Below are 21,425 nucleotides of genomic sequence, written 5' to 3' on the forward strand. Positions count from 1 at the left end.
ACATTCACTAACTTCAAGTTCAGACATCATTTACTGCTATAATTCTAGCAAACATATCCAGTATACTTAGGTTTCTTAGAAGACAATACTAGAAAAAACAGCAGTTACAGGTGCTTTAACAACATCCAACCAACACAGCTCTGAAGAAAATAAGAGCTATCAACATAAGGCTCATTGATATCCTACTCAAAGTCTGAGGACAATTCTCAGAGTGGTAACCGTGTTAGTCTATCAGCAAAAACAACGAGGAGTCCTTGTGGTACTTTAGAGACTAACATTTATTTGGGCATACGCTTTTGTGGGCTAAAACCCACTTCATCAGATGCATGGAGTGAGGACATACAGTAGGGAGGTATAAATACACAGAATATGAAAAGATGGGAGTTGCCCTACCAAGTGTGTGTGGGGGTTAGTGCTAACAAGTCCATTCAATTTAAGTTGGAAGTAGGCAATTCTCAACAGTTGACAAGGAGGAGTCGAAATCACTTTTGTAGTGTTAATGAGGCCAATGTAAACAAGGTGGCCCATTTGAAACAGTTGACACGGTGTGAGTATTTAGCAAGGGAAAATTAGTTTTGATAAAAACAAACGAGGAGTACTTGTGGCACCCTAGAGACGAACAAACTGATTTGGTATCTGTAGTGACCCATCCACTCCCAGGCCTTATTTGATGGTGTTGTTTGCAAATTAATTCCAGTTCTGCAGTTTCTCATTGGAGTCTGGTTTTGAAGTTTTTTTTTTTTTTGGAAGAACTGCCACTTTTTAGTCTGTTATTGAATGACCAGGGAGATTGAAGTGTTCTTCTACTAAACTGTTTTCCTAATAAATGTATTAGTCTCTAAAGTGCCACAAGGACTCCTCGATTTTGAGGACAATTCTGACACTTAGGGCAGGTCTACACTACAGCTGAGCTTAACGCTCTGAGATCAATCCACCAGGTCTAGTGAAGACCCACCAAATAGACAACAGATCGCTCTCCAGTCGACCCCTGTACTCTACCCCCAACAAGAAGAGTAAGGTAAATTCTCCCATCGACCCCCCCCGCGGTAACTCAACCTAAGGTACATGGACTCCAGCTACGTTATTCAGATAGCTGGAGTTGCATAGCTTAGGTCAATTTACCACGGTAGTATAGACATAGCCTTAGATTACAAAAGTAAGATAATTACAGCTTTACACTTCATAACACTCAAAGGACTAATCTTAAGTGATGGATGGTAGAGTAGCCTGTGCTAGGAAGATCACAATAAGCAAGAATTAAGTAGAAAGGTTGAATGATGAAGTGCCTTATAAGACAGCAACAGGTTAGAGACATACTAACAGTAATTTAGTCAAATTAGTTTGTTATTTTATAGTGAACTTGTATTCTGAAACTTCAAGACACACTCAGGTGTTAAGGACAACACCATAGATTAAAAGGATCAATACACTTGCACTAAAAAGTGTGACATTGAATTTAAAAATAATTACTTTTTAAACTCAAAAAAGCAAGATTTCCCCCATTATATTAACCTTAAAGGATTAGAGACTATACACATGGATTCAAACTGTATTTATTTAATTTCACTGTAAACCAAATAAATTAGGTCAACATATATTCCACTTTGTTGTATGTACATCTATGCCATCAGGAAGCTGTTCAGGCCAGCTAGTGTAATGTGATAAAACGTACTCCTTCTTTAGCCTTGTGAAGGTTCACATCTTCATTTTCTCTGTCCATCAAATGGTTCCTGTACAGTATGGCCAATCTTTCATCCCCAAAGTAGACTAAAATAGACAGAAAATTAAAGTTAGATTTGTAATATATATTTTAAAGTAACAAAGAAATAACATGGGTCTTTCTAAACACAAGACAGGATGTACAACTCTGGCTCAATACACATTACTACACTTGGGGGAAAACTGCACCACTGTGCAATGAAGAATTTTGCAGAAATTCATGTCGTGTATGCAGTATTTCTCTCCCCACTCCCCAATAGAAATGGGCTGCAGTGCTATTGGCCACCACTCTGCAGAGACCAGCTCACACACAGAAGACACTGTGGGGGCAAGGGAAGGGAGCTAGATAGCTCCCGACTGCTGCAGTTCCCAGCATGCCCTGAGGGAAGGAGATGGTGGCATGCAGGAAACTCCACACAAGTTGGGATGGAGCATCAGGCTGTTTCTCCTACTCTCCGGGCTCTGAGGGGTAGAGGGGGTGCGTGTCTGTGCTGTGGGGTCCACGGCTGGGCTCTGGGAAGAAGGGGGGGATGCACGAATGTCCGGGCTCTGGGGTGACGGGAGGGGTTGTGGGTATCTGGTTACTGGCTAGGCTCAATAGTATCTTACTATACCATCCCTTTATATTAAATCAGTTTCAGTGCAGTATTACTAAGTTACTGGCACTGCAACAAAGACATTTGTCAAGATTTTTCACTTTTTATTCAGTACTTAAAAAAAAAAAAAAAGCAGCAGCATTGGCCTCCTTCCATGAATGTCTTTTTCAATAAACAGAAGAGTTACAGTGAAGCATTTGTCTAACAATCATCACCAAATCACTTAACTTCTCTGCTCTACACATGTTTCCTCATCTATAAAGCAGGTATAGAATGTCCCTATCTCAAGGATGCTGTGAGGCTTACTCTTCTTAAACTGTGTGAAGATCCTCAGATAAAACCCAATATTTACATGTGACGCATTAATATTTCCTCAAAACACAGTATCTAGAGAACATTAAGGTTGAATTAAGAGTAATCAAAGGTAGGAATGAAACAATGTTAACTCTTTCCCCTTATGTACATACATAGATACAATCTTTTACATCATCATCTACTGTTTCTCAAATACAATATTATGCCTCATATAACTTACAAGATATCCCTTAAATGAGGCTGGCACCTTTTCTCATTCCCTGCGTGCTTTATAAACATATTACATTATATTTTTATGCGCTCATGTAATTTAATCTATCATAATGCATACTCACAGGGGTCTAACCTTAACTTCCATTTCCAGAGTTTTGCATGCCTAACGTAACAAATTAATTCTATTTATGTAGCTTTTTAAATGGAATTTTCTACATTTTATTTTTTAGAAAGAATTGCTCCCCTCTCAAGTTAACCTATTTGCTTGGACAACACTAGAACACCATTCCAAATGAACAGAAGTGAAAAGGATCCCTCTCTCAAAGGGCTTTGCCAATATTACCTCATAACACCAAGAGTATACCACAGAGATCTGAGTCAGTCACTACTAAACTTCATTCCTAAATTAGCGGTGAAGCACAACCTTCTTCAGCTGCATAACTACAAGCTTTGCAAAGTACTGTATGTGCATAAGACGCTATTTGTCAAAAGGTCGTAACTCCATTAATCAAAAAAAGTTTTCATTAGACTGTTCAAAGGCACTTCCTAGTAAGGCCTGCCAAGTATCAACCATCTCCCAGTCATATCGATTCTAGAGCTGCTTGGATTAAAAAAAAAAGAAAAGGTAGTAAAAGTGTTATGCCAGCTGATTGTTAGAGTGGCTCTCATTTATCTCATTCCAAAAAAGAAGAAAATAATACGCATCAATGCACTATTTGTAGTTCTAGTAATAAGACACTTTCACATAAATGATTCTCTCCTAGAGTTTTAACAACATACAATTACCCAGTCTTCTAGTCTTGGTATGTAATGGAGGACTTGGAAAGCTGCTCGTGTAGCTGGCCTATCTATTCAGAAGCACAGGCAAGTTTGCAGTACATGGCACTATCTCCACTCCAGAATGTGTCTGGGTGTGGGTGTTATGTTTTTTTTTTTTTAATTTACAATACAAAGCAGTGGAGCTGTTCAGAGGTGCAGGAGGAAGAGCTTGCATAAAAAGAATGAACAGAGGAGCTATGAAAAGTCTAAATGAGCAGTAAACTCACAGGGTATGGCTACACTTACATTTGTGCAGCGCTGGGAGTTACAGCTGTGTTCGTACAGCTGTGTAGGGACAGCGCTGCAGTGTGGCCACACTGACAGCTACCAGCGCTGCAGTGTGGCCACATTTGCAGCATTAGCAGCGCTGTTGAGAGTGGTGCATTGTGGGCAGCTATCCCACAGATCACCTCGTCCCATTTTGGCGCTGTGGGTTGTGGGAAGGGGACAGAAGGGTGCGGGTCATTCCGCTTCCTGTCCCAACGCCCCGTGGTGCATCGCTACACATTCCAAGCAGTTTGGCGCCATTGTGAGTCTGCAGTGAGATTTCTGTTACAAATGAAGCCCGAGCTGCTGAGGACCTTGCTGATGAATGTTGTCAGCACATCATGTTTGGCAGCTGAGCTATTCCTTCAGCTCCAAAGTGACAGTGAGGAGTCAGACGATGATATTGATTCGCCTGACGTGCAAGGCACTAACTTGCTTTTGGCAGTAATGGACGTGCTCAGCACCGTGGAACGTCACCTTTGGGCTCGGGAAACAAGCACTGAGTGGTGGGATCACATCGTCCAGCAAGCCTGGGATGACGAGCAGTGGCTGCAGAACTTTCGGATGAGAAAAGCCACTTTCATGGGACTGTGTGCTGAGCTCGCCCCTACCCTGCGGCACAGGGACACGAGATTGAGAGCTGCCCTGCCAGTGGAGAAGTGGGTGGCTATTGCAATCTGGAAGCTGGCAACTCCAGACAGCTACCGATCGGTGGCGAACCAGTTTAGCGTGGGAAAGTCCACCGTTGGAATGGTGCTGATGCAAGTTTGCACAGCCATTAATCGCACCCTGCTAAGAAGAACTGTGACTCTGGGAAACGTGCAGGACATTGTGGATGGCTTTGCACAAATGGGTTTCCCTAACTGTGGAGGGGCGATAGATGGGACACATATTCCTATTCTGGCACCACCCCACCTGGCATCCGAGTACGTTATTCGCAAGGGGTATTTCTCTGTGGTTCTCCAAATGCTTGTGGATCACCCTGGGCGTTTCACTGATATTTACTCAGGATGGCCTGGAAAGGTGCATGATGCACGCATCTTTCGGAACAGTGCCCTGTTCAGGAAGCTGCAGGCCGGGACTTTTTTCCCAGACCACAAGATCACAGTAGGGGACGTCGAAATGCCCATTGTGATCCTTGGAGACCCCGCTTACCCCTTAATGCCATGGCTCATGAAACCATATACAGGGAAGCTTGACAGGAGCAAGGACCGGTTCAACTACAGGCTGAGCAGGTGCTGAATGACTGTGGAGTGTGCTTTTGGCTGTTTAAAAGGGCGCTGGAGGTGTCTTTATGGGAAGCTAGATTTGGGGGAAAGCAGCATCCCCGCTGCTATATCCGCGTGCTGTACCCTCCATAATATTTGTGAAGGGAAGGGTGAAACATTCAGTGAGGAATGGACCTCCGAGGTTCGATGCCCAGAGGCTGAATTTGCACAGCCAGAGAGCAGGTCTACTAGAGAGGCCCAGCAGAGGGCTTCAAGGATTAGGGATGCCTTAAGGGAGCAATTTGAGGCTGAAAGCCAACAGTAATGTTTGGTGCCTTGCACGGGTGTGAAGTGCAGTGGTTACAATGATTTGCCGTGCCTGTTTTTCCCTTGGGGTACAGTATTTCTCACTTTCTGCAATAATAAAAAATGTTTTAAAAGCCAAGAAATCATTTATTCAAAATACAGTACATAAAAGAGCAGGGGGGTAGGGTGGTGGACTGTACATTCAGAGATTTGAATATGTCCTGCCTGGATTGCCGTTCAATGCCTGCTGCACTTCAGGATTAATATGCTGCATAGTGATGGGGGTTGAGTGCATAGGGTAAGGGTTGTAGTTCTCAGGGCTGGTAGGTGAACGTACAGGTGTTGGGGGCAGCTGGTGGTGGTAAGAACCAGGCTGCTGGAGAAAGGTGTTTTGAACAAACACTGGGGAACAAGGGAGAGAGCTTTGGGGTAGGGGTGGGGGTTAGCATGGTACTGATCTGCCTGCATGGCTACGAGAGACTGCATACAGTCCGTCTGGCGTGTCAGGAGGCTTATCAGCAGCTTTGTGCTTTTCCTGGTAGCCAATTCCTTTCTTCTGCTCTGTGTTTCCCTCCACTCATGCATTTTCTCACTCCAGTCCTGCAGCCTTTAACTCTCTCTGGCATACTGATTCATAACTGCTTTGACGAAATCTTCCTTGTTTTTCCTTGGCTTCTTCCTCAAGTTCTGTAGTCTTTGAGCAGGCTGTGATAGGGCTGGAGGATTCAAGGACACTGAAAAAAACAGAAATAGAAACATTTAATACAGAGGCTACATTGTTTATTATCACAGTGAAGGAGTTCGTAGACTATTTGTAGCATCATTTACACATAGAAAACATAGCACAGAGAGGCCACAGCAGCGAAGACATGGCGAGTACTGGGGTGAGTGTTTCTGCCGCGACTCACCTGGGAAGGGGAACTGCTTGAGTCAGGGCTCACTGGGGTTTCTGTGCATTGGGGAAAGCAGAGAGCAGCTGGGGGGGACCTGCACTGAACACTATCCCTACATTTTCAACAGGATTTTCTACTGCCAGATATATCACTGCTGCGTGTTATCTGGGAAGAGAGAGAGGGTCTTCTACAGCAATGTGGATTCCTCCCTGGTCCCTATGCAGCTTGCCTGTGTGTAGCAATGGTCCCCCCACCCCTCACAGCACAGTGGCACGGACGCGTTAGCCTGACTGGGACAAGGACCACGGTTGCTCTCCCTATAAACTCGCGCAAGCACATTTTCAGCCAGAGCGTGGGCACTTTTGAAGAGATTACCGAGGCCGATTACAGAGACGTGATAAACCAAATCAATGGGCTTTTCCACATCTAGGCATGCATGCAGGTAGCCATAACCCCCACCCTCCTCTCCCAAAACAGTTCCATCCTAAAAATAAAATCTGCTTACCGGGAACCCGCTCTTCTGCTTCTTCTTCACCAACAAGTTCCAGCTGCTGTGACTGGCTAGCTTCCTCCTGGCTTGAGAAGAGCTCCTGGCTGCATGCCTCCTGGGACTCCGGGGTGTTTCCCTCCACCCCAGTAGCCTCACTCTCTGCTTCATCTACACCCTCCCCCACTTCTCCCTGCTCTGAACTCTCCATCGTGCTCCTCGGATTGGCAGTGGGGTCACAACCAAGTATGGCATCCAGCTCCTTGTAAAAACGGCAGGTCGTGGGGGCAGCTCCTGAGCGGCAGTTTCCCTCATGGGCTTTGCAATAGGCACTACACAGCTCCTTTACTTTTACCCTGTACTGCAATGCATCCCGTTCATGGCCCCTTAGCAGCAAGGACTTTGATATCTGCCCATAGGTATCATAATTTCTACGGCTGGAGCGCAACTGCGACTGCACAGCTTCCTCTCCCAAAACACTGATGAGGTACTGCAGCTCGGAAGTGTTCCATGCTGGGGCTCGTTTGGGGCGTGGACGCATGGTCACTGATTGATTGATTGATTGCACTCCACACCTGGCTGAGCAAACAGGAAGGGGATTTTTAAAATTCCCGGGGCATTTAAAGGGTGGGTCACCGGAGCCCAGGGCAGTAGAGTGTGAAACGATGAGCAGAGTGGCTGAAAAAGTATGCTGGGATACCTCCTAATACCCTGGAGGCCAATAAAAGCACTTTTGGTGTCCACACTTGATGACCAGCACTGCATCACCAGCGCTAGAATCGCTACACCCCAAGCAGACCAGGTGTACAGCCAGCTCTGCAACTAGGGAGTTGCAGCGCTGGCCGTCTTTTGCAAGTGTGGACACAGAGTGAGTTGCAGCGCTGTAACCCCATCACCAGCGCTGCAACTCTCCAGTGTAGCCAAGCCCACAGGCTTAAGAGGGGAAATGTGAAGTGTCCCAAATCACTGTTGTATTTTAAAAAAAAAAAAAAAAATTCAGTTGGAGAACTTCGCATGTGTGGAGAGACACACTCTCCCACCATTTGCAATGCCCATACAGAGGCACTCTCCCACCATTTGTGGCTGCAGACGACAAGATATGGGGCTCCTTCCTATCAGAAGAGAAATAAATACCCTCCTATAGCAGCACATCCTGCCTTCTCACTGTACAAACTTCATTTCAGACATGTTGGAGCACAGTGGTGGTGCTTTAAATAATTTTCACGTTCTTTCATGACTTACTAGTTCTCCCTTTGACTATCAATCTTAATGACTAACAGGCTAATTAAAAATTCAATTTTGACAAGAAGCCCATAATGAAGGAAGTTCTCAAACTATGATGACAATGATCAATGAAGATAGCATTTCCTGGCAGTTAATGCCTAGATGGGGGGAGGGACGATGACACGGGACATCTGAGCCTAAAGTTTTGTTTTCTTTCCTAGCTTTCTGCATTATTTTTGCATGTGTATTTACAGATGTATACGTACCTCAAAATAGTTGGCTCAGGCATTCCAGGATCTGCACCTCTCTTAAAACCTGAAATAACAAATGTATACCTATATCAGCAGCTAACCAAAACAAGGTTGGGGTTCTTTCCCCACTCTCAAATTAAGTAAAGTTAAAAAAGCTGTCAAAAAACAATTATATATGCACACAAATCGTACCCTAACAAATATAGAAACCTCACATTCTTCTCAATATTTTAAGATTAGCACATCTTGTTAGCAGTATTTTAATGGACTGTCTTGCTCTAAAATTTCGTAGTGACTAACCTTTATCACCCATACTAAAGCTACATCTTTTGTTATCTTGTTCAGAAAGCAACATAACATTTAGAGGAAGACACTCAGATTACTTCCAGCTAATATACGCATCCCCAGCTGTTAATCATAACGTGAATTGTGCGGGGAACAGAACCAATGGGTAAAGTTAATTACGTGAAACAAGAAAGAAATGGGAAAACCCATTTAAGGTCCCTCTGAAACTCTTTCATTAATATGTCATGAAACAAGATTTTCCTTTCTTATCTTTTAAGCAAACAGGAGAGAACAGAAAATCCATTCAAGAGGAGGAAAGTATAAGACAAGCCTATATTTTCTCTCTCCCCTCCACCTCCCCATCCCCCACCCCCCGTACTTCCAAAAATTTAAATTGGTATGCACAGGTTTATTCAGTTTTAGCAAGTTACATAACTCTCCAAATAGCCAATTACAGCATATATTTTTTCACAATATTTTTAAACACATTACCTTTGTACTTTAACAAGCAATGTTTATCAGATACAAGATTTATATAGCACTTAAAGTATATTTGAATATAAATTAGGGCTGTCAATGAATCACAGTTAACTCACGCGATTAACTGAAAAAAAATTAATCACACTGTTTTAGAACACTAACTGAAAATTTATCAAATATTTTAGATGTTTTTCTACATTTTCATACATATTGTATTCTGTTGTAATTGAAACCAAAGTGTGTATTATTTGATTATAGATATTTGCACTGTAAAAATGATAAAGAAATTGCATTTTTCAATTCACCTCATACGAGTACTGTACTGCAATCTTTTTATCGTGAAAGTGCAACTTACAAATGTAGATTGTTTTTCTTATATAATTGCACTTAACAACAAAACAATGTAAAACTTCAAAGCCTACAAGTCCACTCAGTCCTACTTCTTGTTCAGCCAATTGCTAAGACAAATAAGTTTGTTTACATTTACAGGAGATAATGCTGCCCTCTTCTTATTTACAATGTCACCTGAAAGTGAGAACAGGCATTTGCATGGTATTTTTGTAGCCAGCAGTGCAAGGTATTTACATGCCAGATATGCTAAACAATCACATGCCCCTTTATGCTTCAACCACCATTTCAAAGGACATGCTTCCCTGCTGATGACACTTGTTAAAAAAATAATGCATTAATTAAATTTGTGACTGAACTCTTTGGGGGAGAATTGTATGTCCCCTGCTCTGTTTTACCTGCATTCTGCCATACATTTCATGTTATCACAGTCTCGGATGATGACCCAGCACATGTTGTTCATTTTAAAAACACTTTCAGTGCAGATTTCACAAAATTCAAAGAAAATATCAATGTGCAATTTCTAAAGATAGCTACAGCACTCAACCCAAAGTTTAAGAATCTGAAGTGCCTTCTAAAATCTGAGAGGGAGGAGGTGTGCAGCATGCTTTCAGAAGTCTTAAAGCGGAAACTGCAGAACCCGAACCACCAAAAAAGAAAAATCAACTTTCTGCTGGTGGGATCTGACTCAGATAATTAAAATGAACATGTGTCGCTCTGCACTGCTTTGGATTGTTACCAAGCAGAACCCATCATCAGCATGGACTCATGTCCTCTGGAATGGTGGTTGAAGATGAAGGGACATATGAATCTTTAGTGCATCCAGTACATAGATATCTTGCGATGCCGGCTACAACAGTGCCATGAGAACACCTGTTCTCACTTTCAGTTGACATTGTAAACAAGAGGCAGGCAGCATTATCTCCTGAAAATGAAAACAAACTTCTTTGTCTGAGTGATTGCCTGAACAAGAAATAGGACTGAGTGGACTTCCAGGCTCTAAGATTTTACAGTGTTTTATTTTTGAATGCAGTTTTTTTGCACATAATTCTGCTTTTGTAAGTTCGACTTCCATGATAAAGAGATTGTGCTACAATACTTGAATTAGGTAAAAAAATATACTATTTTTTGGGTTTTTTACAGTGCAAATACTTAAAATCAAAAATATAAAGTGAGCACGGTACACTTTGTATTTTGTGTTGTAATTCAAATATATTTTAAAATATATGCAAAAATATTTAAATGGTATTCTACTATTGTTTAATCGCGTGATTAATTGCCATTCATTTTTAATCACTTGACAGCCCTACTTTAAATGAATTAAAAATTGTTAGCACCATTCATAACAATTAAAAATGATTGTGCCAGCACTAAAAATAAACTCTTCAAATCCTACATTAGTACTAGTGCTATTTAAAAGGTTACACAAAACAATGATTGTCAAGAAAATAAGATACTTGACAATCTGCTAATGCACAGTTTTAAAAATAAAAGCAATTTGTATTGAGGATTAACGCTTTCAATTAGAATTCAAAAAAATTCTAATTTATTAAAGTAACTTTATGGTACAAAAAAGCATGATTTTTGCTTCAAAGGCACTGAATATATTGACCAAATTACAAATTTACAGTAAAGTTTGGAAAAGTGAAGCACATGCAATGTTCAAAATATATTTTACACATCACTCTGTACCATTTCTATAAAGAAAGGTCTTTCCTCTCTGATATATAATTACTAAGGGCCTATGTGATTCACAGGCCATTGAAGACAATGGGAAGACCTCCACTGATTTCAGCGGGCTTTAGATCAGGCCTTGAACAAACAGCCAAAGTATGATTTGAGAATGCAAGGAAGAATCTGACCCATTAACTTTCAAATGCTGTATTTTCCACTTTGGACTGCTGACAGTTATTAAAGGGAAAACTTGTAGAACTGATTCTCTAATACAAGCTGCAACTTAAAACAACATTTAAGTCAGCAAGCAGAAAACTTTGATCAAAATCATTATTTTAGTTTAATTTCATATTTGTCCTTTTTATTCCCCTCTAGAGAAAAACTGATTCTCACTGTTGGTAAACATGTTGATTTTCAACTAAATATAGCCTTTACACTAAATATGCTACTGTTTGCTAACCAGGAAAATACATTAGTATTTATACACCTTTTTTAAAGCAAATGTATTGCTTAACATAAATATTTATTCAGATTCTTTAATTTTCATATTTTCCTTATGTCAGAAAATGGTGAAGGATGCTTTTTTTATTTACTAGGTTACTAATTTTTTTACTCATGATGTGTGTCAAGCTGCATTTGGATAGAAACTGGAATTCAATTATAAAAAGGTACAAAATAACATTTTCAAATTTGCTTTTAATTAGCTAACTAAAGCGATCTTAAATGTATTGGATACATAAGGGAAGATAGCTTAATCAAACGTGCATTTAAAACTAAGTAATTTATTTTAAAAGGCAAGTAGTTGTAGTTAGTGAATTGAACCGATTCTTTCCATCACCATGTCTTTTGAGATTTTAGAACTAACAAATCTCACCTCACACCTTTTTTTTTATTCATTTGAAAGAAGAAAACAAGCTTTCCTGCTTTAACTTCCAATAAGTTTCTCAACTCTGAATAATCAAGCTGAATAAATTGAAAAGAAGAAAATAGTCTCTTCACACCTGCCAGAGGCTACTGCTGTCAGAAACTAGTTTAGCACTTTAACAAATCCTAGTTCCAGTTGCTTAGCCAGCGACTTCCACCAATTCAGTGGTTTAATTTCCTTAAAACTTTGGTGGCAAACATGTACTACCTGAATATTATTTTTTGTTCAATTCAAATGACAACAACAGATTATAATAAGTTTGGGGTTAATGAAGGTTGTCAGTTTCAAATTTTAAACAGATTTATTCTTTTAAAAATATATCTAAAACAAATCCAATTTAAAGAAAAAAACACTAAGGCCTTGTCTACACTGCCACTTACAGCACTGAAACTTTCTTCGCTCATGGGTGTGAAAAAACACCCCTGAGTGATGCAAGTTTGAGCACTGTAAAGTGGCAGTATAGATAATTATTCCCCTCACATAGGTGGTTTTATTACATTTTTTTTATAGTGCCAGGAGAGTTCTCTTCTAGTGCTGGAAGTATGACTAAACAGCCATGTTAATGCATTTCTGCAGCAGCGCTTTAACGTCGGCTGTGTAGACATACTCTAATTTTTTAATTTAAAAATATCATTTAATTTTATCCATTGTGATCCTATATTTGGTTCAGGGCAATAATATTTAATTTGCATTTGATTTTATCAGAAACAGAAATAATAGGTTTATTTAAATGTTAATTCAGATGTTATTTTCCTTTGTGTCTTGTAGGATTTTAACAATATTCTAAGATGAAGTCTGTACTTCAATTTCTCATTTTGAACTACTATACTTAATAACAGCATTAAGAATATTTCCTTCAGAAAACAATGCCAGTCTATTAAATTTCTTAAAACAAAAAATATGCCTCTAGCAACAAAAGGACAATCACATTACAGCAGAAACATGACAATTGTAGTAAAGGTGCATACGCATCTCCTTTCTAACCCTGTTTTCAGTAGCTTACAACTTTTGAAACTTTCACTTTTCATGCTAAAGTTTCCTAGTCCTGTTCATTACCTGACAAAAGATTTGCTTTGGTTTTAACAAAACATTCAGCTGCTTTAGGGCAAAACATTTGTTTACTACTGTAAAAAAAATATATAAAAAGTTGTAACACTGATTTTGCCTTATTAGAAAGTTAAAATTGTGCAAGTAGTCTAGGGAGCGAGCCTTCCAGTGATAACTGTTTTTAAATTAACAGATTCACAGGAATGAGGGGAAAGGTGCATTTTATGCATACACAGTATGTGTGGAATTATTTAAAAAAATACTTTTCACCAATTATCTAAGCAAAGGAAGGCTATGTGCAAAGGTACTGAACTAATAGTGTAGGACACTCCCTACACTAACACCAGAACAAATCAACATACCCTTAGAGCCCCGACCAGGGTCATTCTATCTACTACCCAAGATCCACAAACCCGGAAATCCTGGATGCCCCATCATCTCGGGCATTGGCACTCTCACTGAAGGACTGTCTGGATATGTGGACTCTCTACTCAGACCCTATGCCAACAGCACTCCCAGCTATCTCCGTGACACCACTGATTTCCTGAGGAAACTACAAAGCATTGGTGACCTTCCAGAAAACACCATCCTAGCCACCATGGATGTAGAGGCTCTCTACATGAACATCCCGCACACAGATGGAATACAAGCTGTCAGGAACACTATCCCTGATGATGCCACAGCACAACTGGCTGCTAAGCTCTGTGCCTTTATCCTCACACACAACTATTTCAAATTTGATGACAATATATATCTCCAGATCAGTGGCACCGCTATGGGCACCCGCATGGCCCCATAATATGCCAATATTTTTATGGCCGACCTGGAACAACGCTTCCTCAGCTCTCGTCCACTCACGCCCCTTCTCTACCTACGCTACATTGATGACATCTTCATCATCTGGACCCATGGGAAGGAGAGTCTGGAAAAATTCCACCACGATTTCAACAGCTTCTACCCCACTATCAACCTCAGACTGGACCAATCTACACAGGAGGTCCACTTCCTAGACACCACGGTGCAAATAAGTGATGGTCACATTACCACCACCCTATACTGAAAACCTACCGACCGCTATGCCTACCTTCATGCCTCCAGCTTCCATCCCGGGCACATCACACGATCCATTGTCTACAGCCAAGCACTGAGGTACAACGGCATCTGCTCTAACCCCTCAGACAGAGACCAACACCTACAAAATCCCCACCAAGCATTCTCAAAACTACAATACCCACACGAGGAAATAAGGAAACAGATCAACAGAGCCAGACGTGTACCCAGAAGCCTCCTACTGCAAGACAAACCCAAGAAAGAAACCAACAGGACTCCACTAGCCATCACATACAGTCCCCAGCTAAAACCTCTCCAATGCATCATCAGGGATCTATAACCCATCCTGGACAATGATCCCACACTTTCACAGGCCTTGGGTGGCAGGCCAGTCCTCGCCCACAGGCAACCTGCCAACCTGAAACATTCTCACCAGTAACTGCACACCGCACCATAGTAACTCTAGCTCAGGAACCAATCCATGCAACAAACCTCGATGCCAACTCTGCCCACATATCTACACCAGCGACACCATCACAGGACCTAACCCAGATCAGCCACACCACCACCGGTTCATTCACCTGCACGTACACCAATGTAATATACGCCATCATATGCCAGCAATGCCCCTCTGCTATGTACATCGGCCAAACTGGACAGTCGCTATGGAAAAGGATAAATGGACACAAATCAGATATTAAGAATGGCAATATAAAAAAACCTGTAGGAGAACACTTCAACCTCCCTGGCCACACTATAGCAGACCTTAAGGTGGCCATCCTGCAGCAAAAAAACTTCAGGACCAGACTTCAAAGAGAAACTGCTCAGCTTCAGTTCATCTGCAAATTTGACACCATCAGCTCAGGATTAAACAAAGATCTGAATGGCTTGCCAACTACAAAACCAGTTTCTCCTCCCTTGGTTTTTACCCCTCAACTGCTAGAACAGAGTCTCAGCCTCCCTGATTGAACTTACCTCATTATCTCTAGCTTGCCTGCATATATATACCTGCCCCTGGAAATTTCCACCACATGCATCTGACGAAGTGGGTATTCACCCACGAAAGCTCATGCTCCAAAACATCTGTTAGTCTATAAGGTGCCACAGGATTCTCTGCTGCTTTTACAGATCCAGACTAACACGGCTACCCCTCTGATACTGAACTAATTTAGTTACTTAGTATGCGGAAGAAAGCTGCAACCTCAAACATGTTGCAGTTTTAAGTATGAAAAGAGTGAGGCATGAGACTTCCTTCGTTATAACCTATTCAATATGTTGTTTACGAGGCAGAACTCCAGGGGAGTGCACACTGTGCAAGGAACAAAGCATTCTCGTGTTTCAGCAAAGGAATTCCAGATTATGGACTTCAAAAAAAGGCTAAGCAGTTCCATCAGAGAAACTAGAATAAGGTTACACAATTAAGGCCTCCCAAGTAAAGACATACCAAAGTTACATGCAATCTCAACTGTGCTCTTTTTTTGTGAATACATTCCTATCATTTAATCCAGGGATGGGCAAACTTTTTGACCCAAGGGCCACATCTGGGTGGGGAAACTGCAAGCAGGGCCATGAATGTAGGGCTTGGGGAGGGGGTTAAGGTGCAAGAGGGAGTGTGGGGTGTGTGCGGTGTGCAGAAAGGGGCTCAAGGCCTCTGGGGTGGGAAGCTCTGTGTGCTGCCCTCGCCTGCAGGTACCTCCTCTGAAGCTCCCACTGGCCATGGTTCCCAGTTCCCAGCCAATGGGAGCTGTGGGGGGCGGTGCCTGCAGGCGAGAGCGGTGCACAGAGCCTTCTGTCTCCTCCCGCCCGGGGCTGCAGGGACATGGTGCCAGCCGCTCCTGGGAGCGGCACAGAACCAGGGCAAGCAGGAAGCCTGCCTTAGCCCAGCTGCACCACAGGGCTGGCAATTCCACAGGCCAGATCCAAAGCCCTGATGAGCCAGATCCGGCTCATGGGCCATAGTTTCTCACCCGATTTATTCACATAACCACATTCTAGGTCCAAAAAAGTACACTATACTATTTTTTCCTAACTTTACTTACATATATATACCTTTTATGTTCATCAGACAACAGCAAGTAAGAATAATTTTTAAAAGCAAGAAGTCATATTTTAACATGCTAAAAACCAAGTATACAAAATACACTACAGAAATGCAAGCATGATTTACTATGTTTTTTGCATAAACAACTGCAATACACTGTTTGTCTGGAATATAAACAGTATTAAAGTCTGATCCTCAGGTGCTGTGTGAACACTTTGCACTGCACTGTTGAAGGATTCCAATCATAAATCCTTCATTTGCTGGTGCAAGAGGGATCCTCCAACACTACAGAACTAACACAGCCATCCCTGGTACTATTGCCAGAATAGGCAGCATGGTCAGAGGAAAGGAACATGGCCAAGATGCTCCTAAACTGCACTAATTCCCACCTATAGCTTCGGTCCTCAGAGACCACTGGAGCATCTCTCTCTCCTACCCAGCACTGATGGCCTCAAGATCAGGGAAGTGCAAAAGTAAGTTTTATGCTACCTTTGTACTCTGCCTTTTACTTGTACTTTTTGTTCCTCAGCTCCCAATGAAAAAAAATTGTACTTTTTTTTTTTGTTCTTTTAAGAATGTGATCAGGGCACCCTTATTTGATTTTCCTGAGTGCTTAGCCACACAATCTTAATTTTTTCAAATAGGTTTAGCATACATTTATTGTTTCCGGTTTCTGAATAATCAAACCACTTGTCATTGGTAGGCTTTTAGAGATATTCTGTTTTCAGATATGATACATGCTGTTTCTCACATTACGATTTTAGTTATTGTGAAGCTAAAGATAACAAAAATCACACCAGATGTAAGGTAGTGTGTTATTTTGATGGCTAAGATTCCAATAGATGGAGAGTTGTGTGCATTTTTTATTTTCCAGCACACTATAGGATAACAGTTCCAACTCTTCACCTAATATTGCTCAGTGGAACTCAACATTTTCAGCAAAAGTTTACAGCCGATTAAGAAACAATTGCACAATAACTATTACCGTATATACTCGATCATAAGCCAGTTAGTTTATAAGCCAACCCACCACAAGATGGATAAGTAAAAATGGAAATTTTTTATAACCTGTTCATAAGCCGACCTTTTAATTCAGAGGTCAGCAAACTTTGGCTCCCAGACCATCAGGCTAACCCGTTAGTGGGCCGAGATGGTTTGTTTACCTTGAGCATCCGCAGGAGGTAAACCTAAGTAAACAAAGTGTCCCGGCACACCAGCTGCTTACCCTGACGGGCTGGGATGGCAACTGGTAGGGATTTGGGGGGGAGGGGAGAAAGGGGCGGGAGAAGGGGAGAAGCTGGGAGTCAGGGGAGTAACCCCTCTGACCACCCCTCACATGATCCCACCCCTAACCCGGGACCCCCATACTCTCCCAATTTCATCCCTTCCTAACTTTTAAATTAATGAGTTGGGATAAATCTGTTTCAATAATTTACTTGTGACATGTATATATAAGAATAAAAAGAAAGCTGCTATGGAAATATGGCATGTTGCTTGTCAACATATTTATTCACTGCTTTCTTGACATATTTAATGTATACAACAGTCCAAAGATTTGGGCACTACCATGGAAATTGGGAGCCCTGGGTTCAGTTCCCAGCCCTGTGACAAACTTCCATGGGATCTCAGGCATGTCACTCAAGCCACCTGGTCTACATGCGTATTTTACACTGGCATAACTATTTCTGTTAGAAATGTGATTCTTTTGTAAAAATCAGTTCGTCTGATAGAACTTATGGAGTGGATGCAGCTACATCAATTATTCTCCTCCTTATACAGACAGTATATTGGTGTAGCTAACGCAGTACAACCTATTTGTGTAGACAGACCAACGTTGAGTGATTTTGAGTAATTTCCTAGGATGAGATTTTCAATGTCAATTTAGGTGATTTACATATAGAATTTTGAATACTAAGTTTTTTAATTTAAACTGATCATAAAGGTGTTTTATCCACAAAATTGTAATAGGTTTAACATATGCAATTAAAGAGTACATGGGGGACACAGAAGACCTAATTTTTCGAGTTATTTATTAATTGGAAAACAAAAGCCTTTTAATCAGACTTTCATGCTACATTTCAACCACAACAACACAAACTCACTCTTTTTTTCTAAGGCTAAGCTCCTTAGGGCAGAGACTTTGCCTCATTTGTTTTTAAAGTTTGACCAGCATACTTTGGTGCTATGCAAACAAAACTCTTGCGCTGGGCATCTTTTCTCTATGACCATGTCTACATGACAGCAACGACACTGCACCTACGTCACCATAGTGTAGACACTTCACATGTTCACAGAAGAGTTTTTTCCATCACCATAGTAGATCTACTGCTTCCAGAGGTGGCAGCTAGGTTGACAGAATAATCCTTCAATCAACCGAGCTACGACTACAGTGAGGGGTTAGGTTGGCCTCACTCGAATTCTCAGACTGGGCGTTGGGACTCCTCAGGGGGTCACAAGTTTTCAACCTCCACCCCAAACTCCGCTTTGCTTCCAGCATTTATAATAGTGTTAAATACATCAAAAAGTGGTTTTAATTTATATGGAGGGGTGTCACACTCAGAGGCTTGCTATGTGAAAGGGGTCACCAGTACAAAAGTTTGAGAACCACTAGCCTAACTACATTGCATAGGGTGCAATATTTTTCAAAGCCAAGAGTGACATAGCTAGGTCGATCTAATTTTTAAGAGTAGACTAGTCTAAGCCCTCGTCCAGACTAACCCGCGGCATCGGCGGGTTAAAATCGATTGCTCGGGGATCGATATATCGCGTCTAGTCTGGACGCGGTGAATCGATCCCCGAGCGCGCTTACATCAATTCCGGAACTCCATCAATCCGAACGGAGTTCCGGAATCGACACGGAGAGCCGTGGACATCGATGCAGCGCCGTCCAGACTGGTGAGTACCTCGATTTTAGAAATTCGACTTCAGCTACGAGCGTAGCTGAAGTTGCGTATCTAAAATCGATTTTAATTCCTAGTCTGGACGTGGCCTAAGGCTGTAGTTGGCAGCCAGAACCTAAGGCCTTGTCTTTACTAACTAAGACTTAATATATAAAAATCACACACTCCTCTCCATAACATAGCCATGCCCTAAAGCAGTGGTTCTCAACCAGGAATACACAGAAGTCTTCCAGAGGGTCATCAACTCATCTAGATAGTTGCCTAGTTTTACAATAGGCTACATAAAAAGCACTTGCAAAGTCAGTATAAACTAAAATTGTATACAGACAAAATGAGAAAACAAGCAATTTCTCAGTAATCGTGGGATGTGACAAGTGTGTTTCCATGTCTGGTTTTGTAAGTAAGCAGGTTTTTAAGTCAGGTGACACTTGGGAGTGGGGGGGCACAAGACAAGCCAGACTCCTGGAAGGGGTACACTAGTCTGGGGGCTTGTCTACATCAGAAAGTTGCAGCGCTGGTGAGGGAGTTACAGCGCTGCAACTTAGGAGGTGTACACATCTGCAGGGCACCACCAGCGCTGCAACTCCCTGTTTGCAGCGCTGGCCGTACTCCCGTTTTGTCTCGGGTGTAGAGGATCCAGCGCTGGTAATCAAGTATAGACACTTACCAGCGCTTTTCTTGACCTCCGTGGAATAAGCAGGTATCCCAGCATACCTGAGGAAGCCTCTGGTAATCAAGCTGGTCTCCTTCCCCGGCTTGCTCTCGCGTTCCCCGAACCCCGAGCAAGCAGGTCTCCTTCCCTGCGGTTTGCAGGGTGGTTCGGGGAACACGAGAGCAAACCGCAGCGAAGCTGGTCTCCTTTCCCGATTTGCTCTCTCGTTCCCCGAACCCCCGAGCAAGCAGGTCTCCTTCCCTGCGGTTTGCAGGGTGGCTCCGGGAACGCGAGAGCAAACCGCAGCGAAGCTGGTCTCCTTTCCCGGTTTGCTCTCACGTTCCCCTAACCCCCCTTGAAGCCGCCCAACAGCACTGCAGTGTGGCCACATCTAACACCACTTGCAGCGCTGGTTGCTGTAAGTGTGGCCACTCTGCAGCGCTGGCCCTATACAGCTGTACTAATACAGCTGTAACAACCAGCGCTGCAAAATTTTAGATGTAGACATGGCCTGTGAAGGTTGCGAGCCACTGGCCTAAAGGAGCACAGGCCTAGGTGAAGTCAGATAACTTAGGTGCCACACTCCAGGCCGCGGCCTGCAACTATTGGAAGAGGCTGCTCCGGAGCACATGGGGGCCTTGTCTCCCTCCCTGCAGCCACTGGAAGGGGCGGGTCTCCCCGGCAACAACAGGCCTTGGAAGGGGCGGCTCTGCAGAGCGGAGGCGGCTCTGCCCCTGCGGGTTAAGGCTGAACAAGGCTCCGCGCGCTCACGAGCCCCCTCGTCCAACGGCCGCCAGAAGGGAGGAGTCTGGCGAGGCCCCCGGCCCGAACGCGCCAGCCTCTCCGCCCAACCGGCACCAACGGCTGGGGGTGCGCGCGGGACTGGCCCCCGCGTGACCCGGAATCTCCCGGGGAGGGGCTCCCCCGCGTGCCCCAGCCCGCGCCCCAGCTGGGGGGGGGGGTGGGCGGCGCAGTGTTCCCTCCGTAGGCCCCGTGACCAGGCAGGCCCCCCCGAGCGGGGACTGCGCGGCTCCGCCCCCGGGCACTGACCTAGATAGAGCACGACGGGGATGAAGCCCCAGCGGATGGCGAACTGGCCGCCCTTGAAGAGCTGCTGCAGCCGCTGCTTGGCCTCTTTGCTCAGCTTCGGCATCCCGGCAACGCGAGACAGGGAGCGGTGCGCGCGGCCTCAGGGCTTGTAACTGCGCAGGCGCGGCGGCCGCGGGACAGCCGGGACGTAGCGACCCGCTCAGGCCCTTCCACATCGCGCTGCGCGGGGGTGGCGGGGCGCGCGGACACACTCGGGAGGGGCGGGGCGTTGGGACTGTTGACGAGCGCGGGGGAGGAGAACGTGTCCGCGTCTCGTTCCCGCCCTTAGGTCTTTGTCCGTACGGAGTGAGATCTGGCCGCACTCCGGGTAGGCGCCTGCCTGGGCCTCGCAGTCACCCCCTGAACGCGTCTGCCGCAAACGCACGCGCGGGCTGCCTCTGCCTCAGCGCCCTGGGAGCAATTACTGGCACTGCTTGTTGGGCCCAGCTGTGGAGCCTGCCGTCCACGTTACCAGCCACAAGCCTGCCAAACCCACATCGGGTCGCATTGTCAGGCAGTCGTCTGCAATCATAGAAACACAGAGCTGCAGGGACCTCCAGAGGTCATTTATTCCAGCTCCCTCATCCGGGGCAGGGCCAAGTACACCTGGACAGTACATGACTGATGTTTGTTCAA

General features: G+C 43.6%; 1 protein-coding gene across 1 annotated transcript; it reads right to left on the reverse strand.

The window, feature by feature from the left end:
- Positions 1 to 1,537: 1,537 nt before the first annotated feature.
- On the reverse strand, positions 1,538 to 20,960 carry TOMM7 (translocase of outer mitochondrial membrane 7). Its single transcript, XM_030550754.1, has 3 exons — positions 20,751 to 20,960; positions 8,314 to 8,362; positions 1,538 to 1,767 (listed from the first exon to the last, which is right to left on the reverse strand). Exons 1-3 carry the CDS (start codon positions 20,851 to 20,853, stop codon positions 1,752 to 1,754), a joined length of 168 nt encoding a protein of 55 aa, XP_030406614.1. The 5' UTR covers positions 20,854 to 20,960; the 3' UTR covers positions 1,538 to 1,751.
- Between the last annotated feature and the right edge of the window lie 465 nt (positions 20,961 to 21,425).

This window comes from Gopherus evgoodei, chromosome 2, assembly GCF_007399415.2.
Source record: "Gopherus evgoodei ecotype Sinaloan lineage chromosome 2, rGopEvg1_v1.p, whole genome shotgun sequence".
Taxonomy (NCBI): Eukaryota; Metazoa; Chordata; order Testudines; family Testudinidae; genus Gopherus; species Gopherus evgoodei.

Coding starts and splice junctions, on each gene's coding strand:
- TOMM7 (XM_030550754.1), bottom strand. CDS start 20,853: ATGCCGAAGCTGAGCAAAGAGGCCAAGCAGCGGCTGCAGCAGCTCTTC. Junction 8,363..20,750: donor CCCCGTCGTGCTCTATCTAG/GTCAGTGCCCGG, acceptor TTGTTATTTCAG/GTTTTAAGAGAGGTGCAGAT.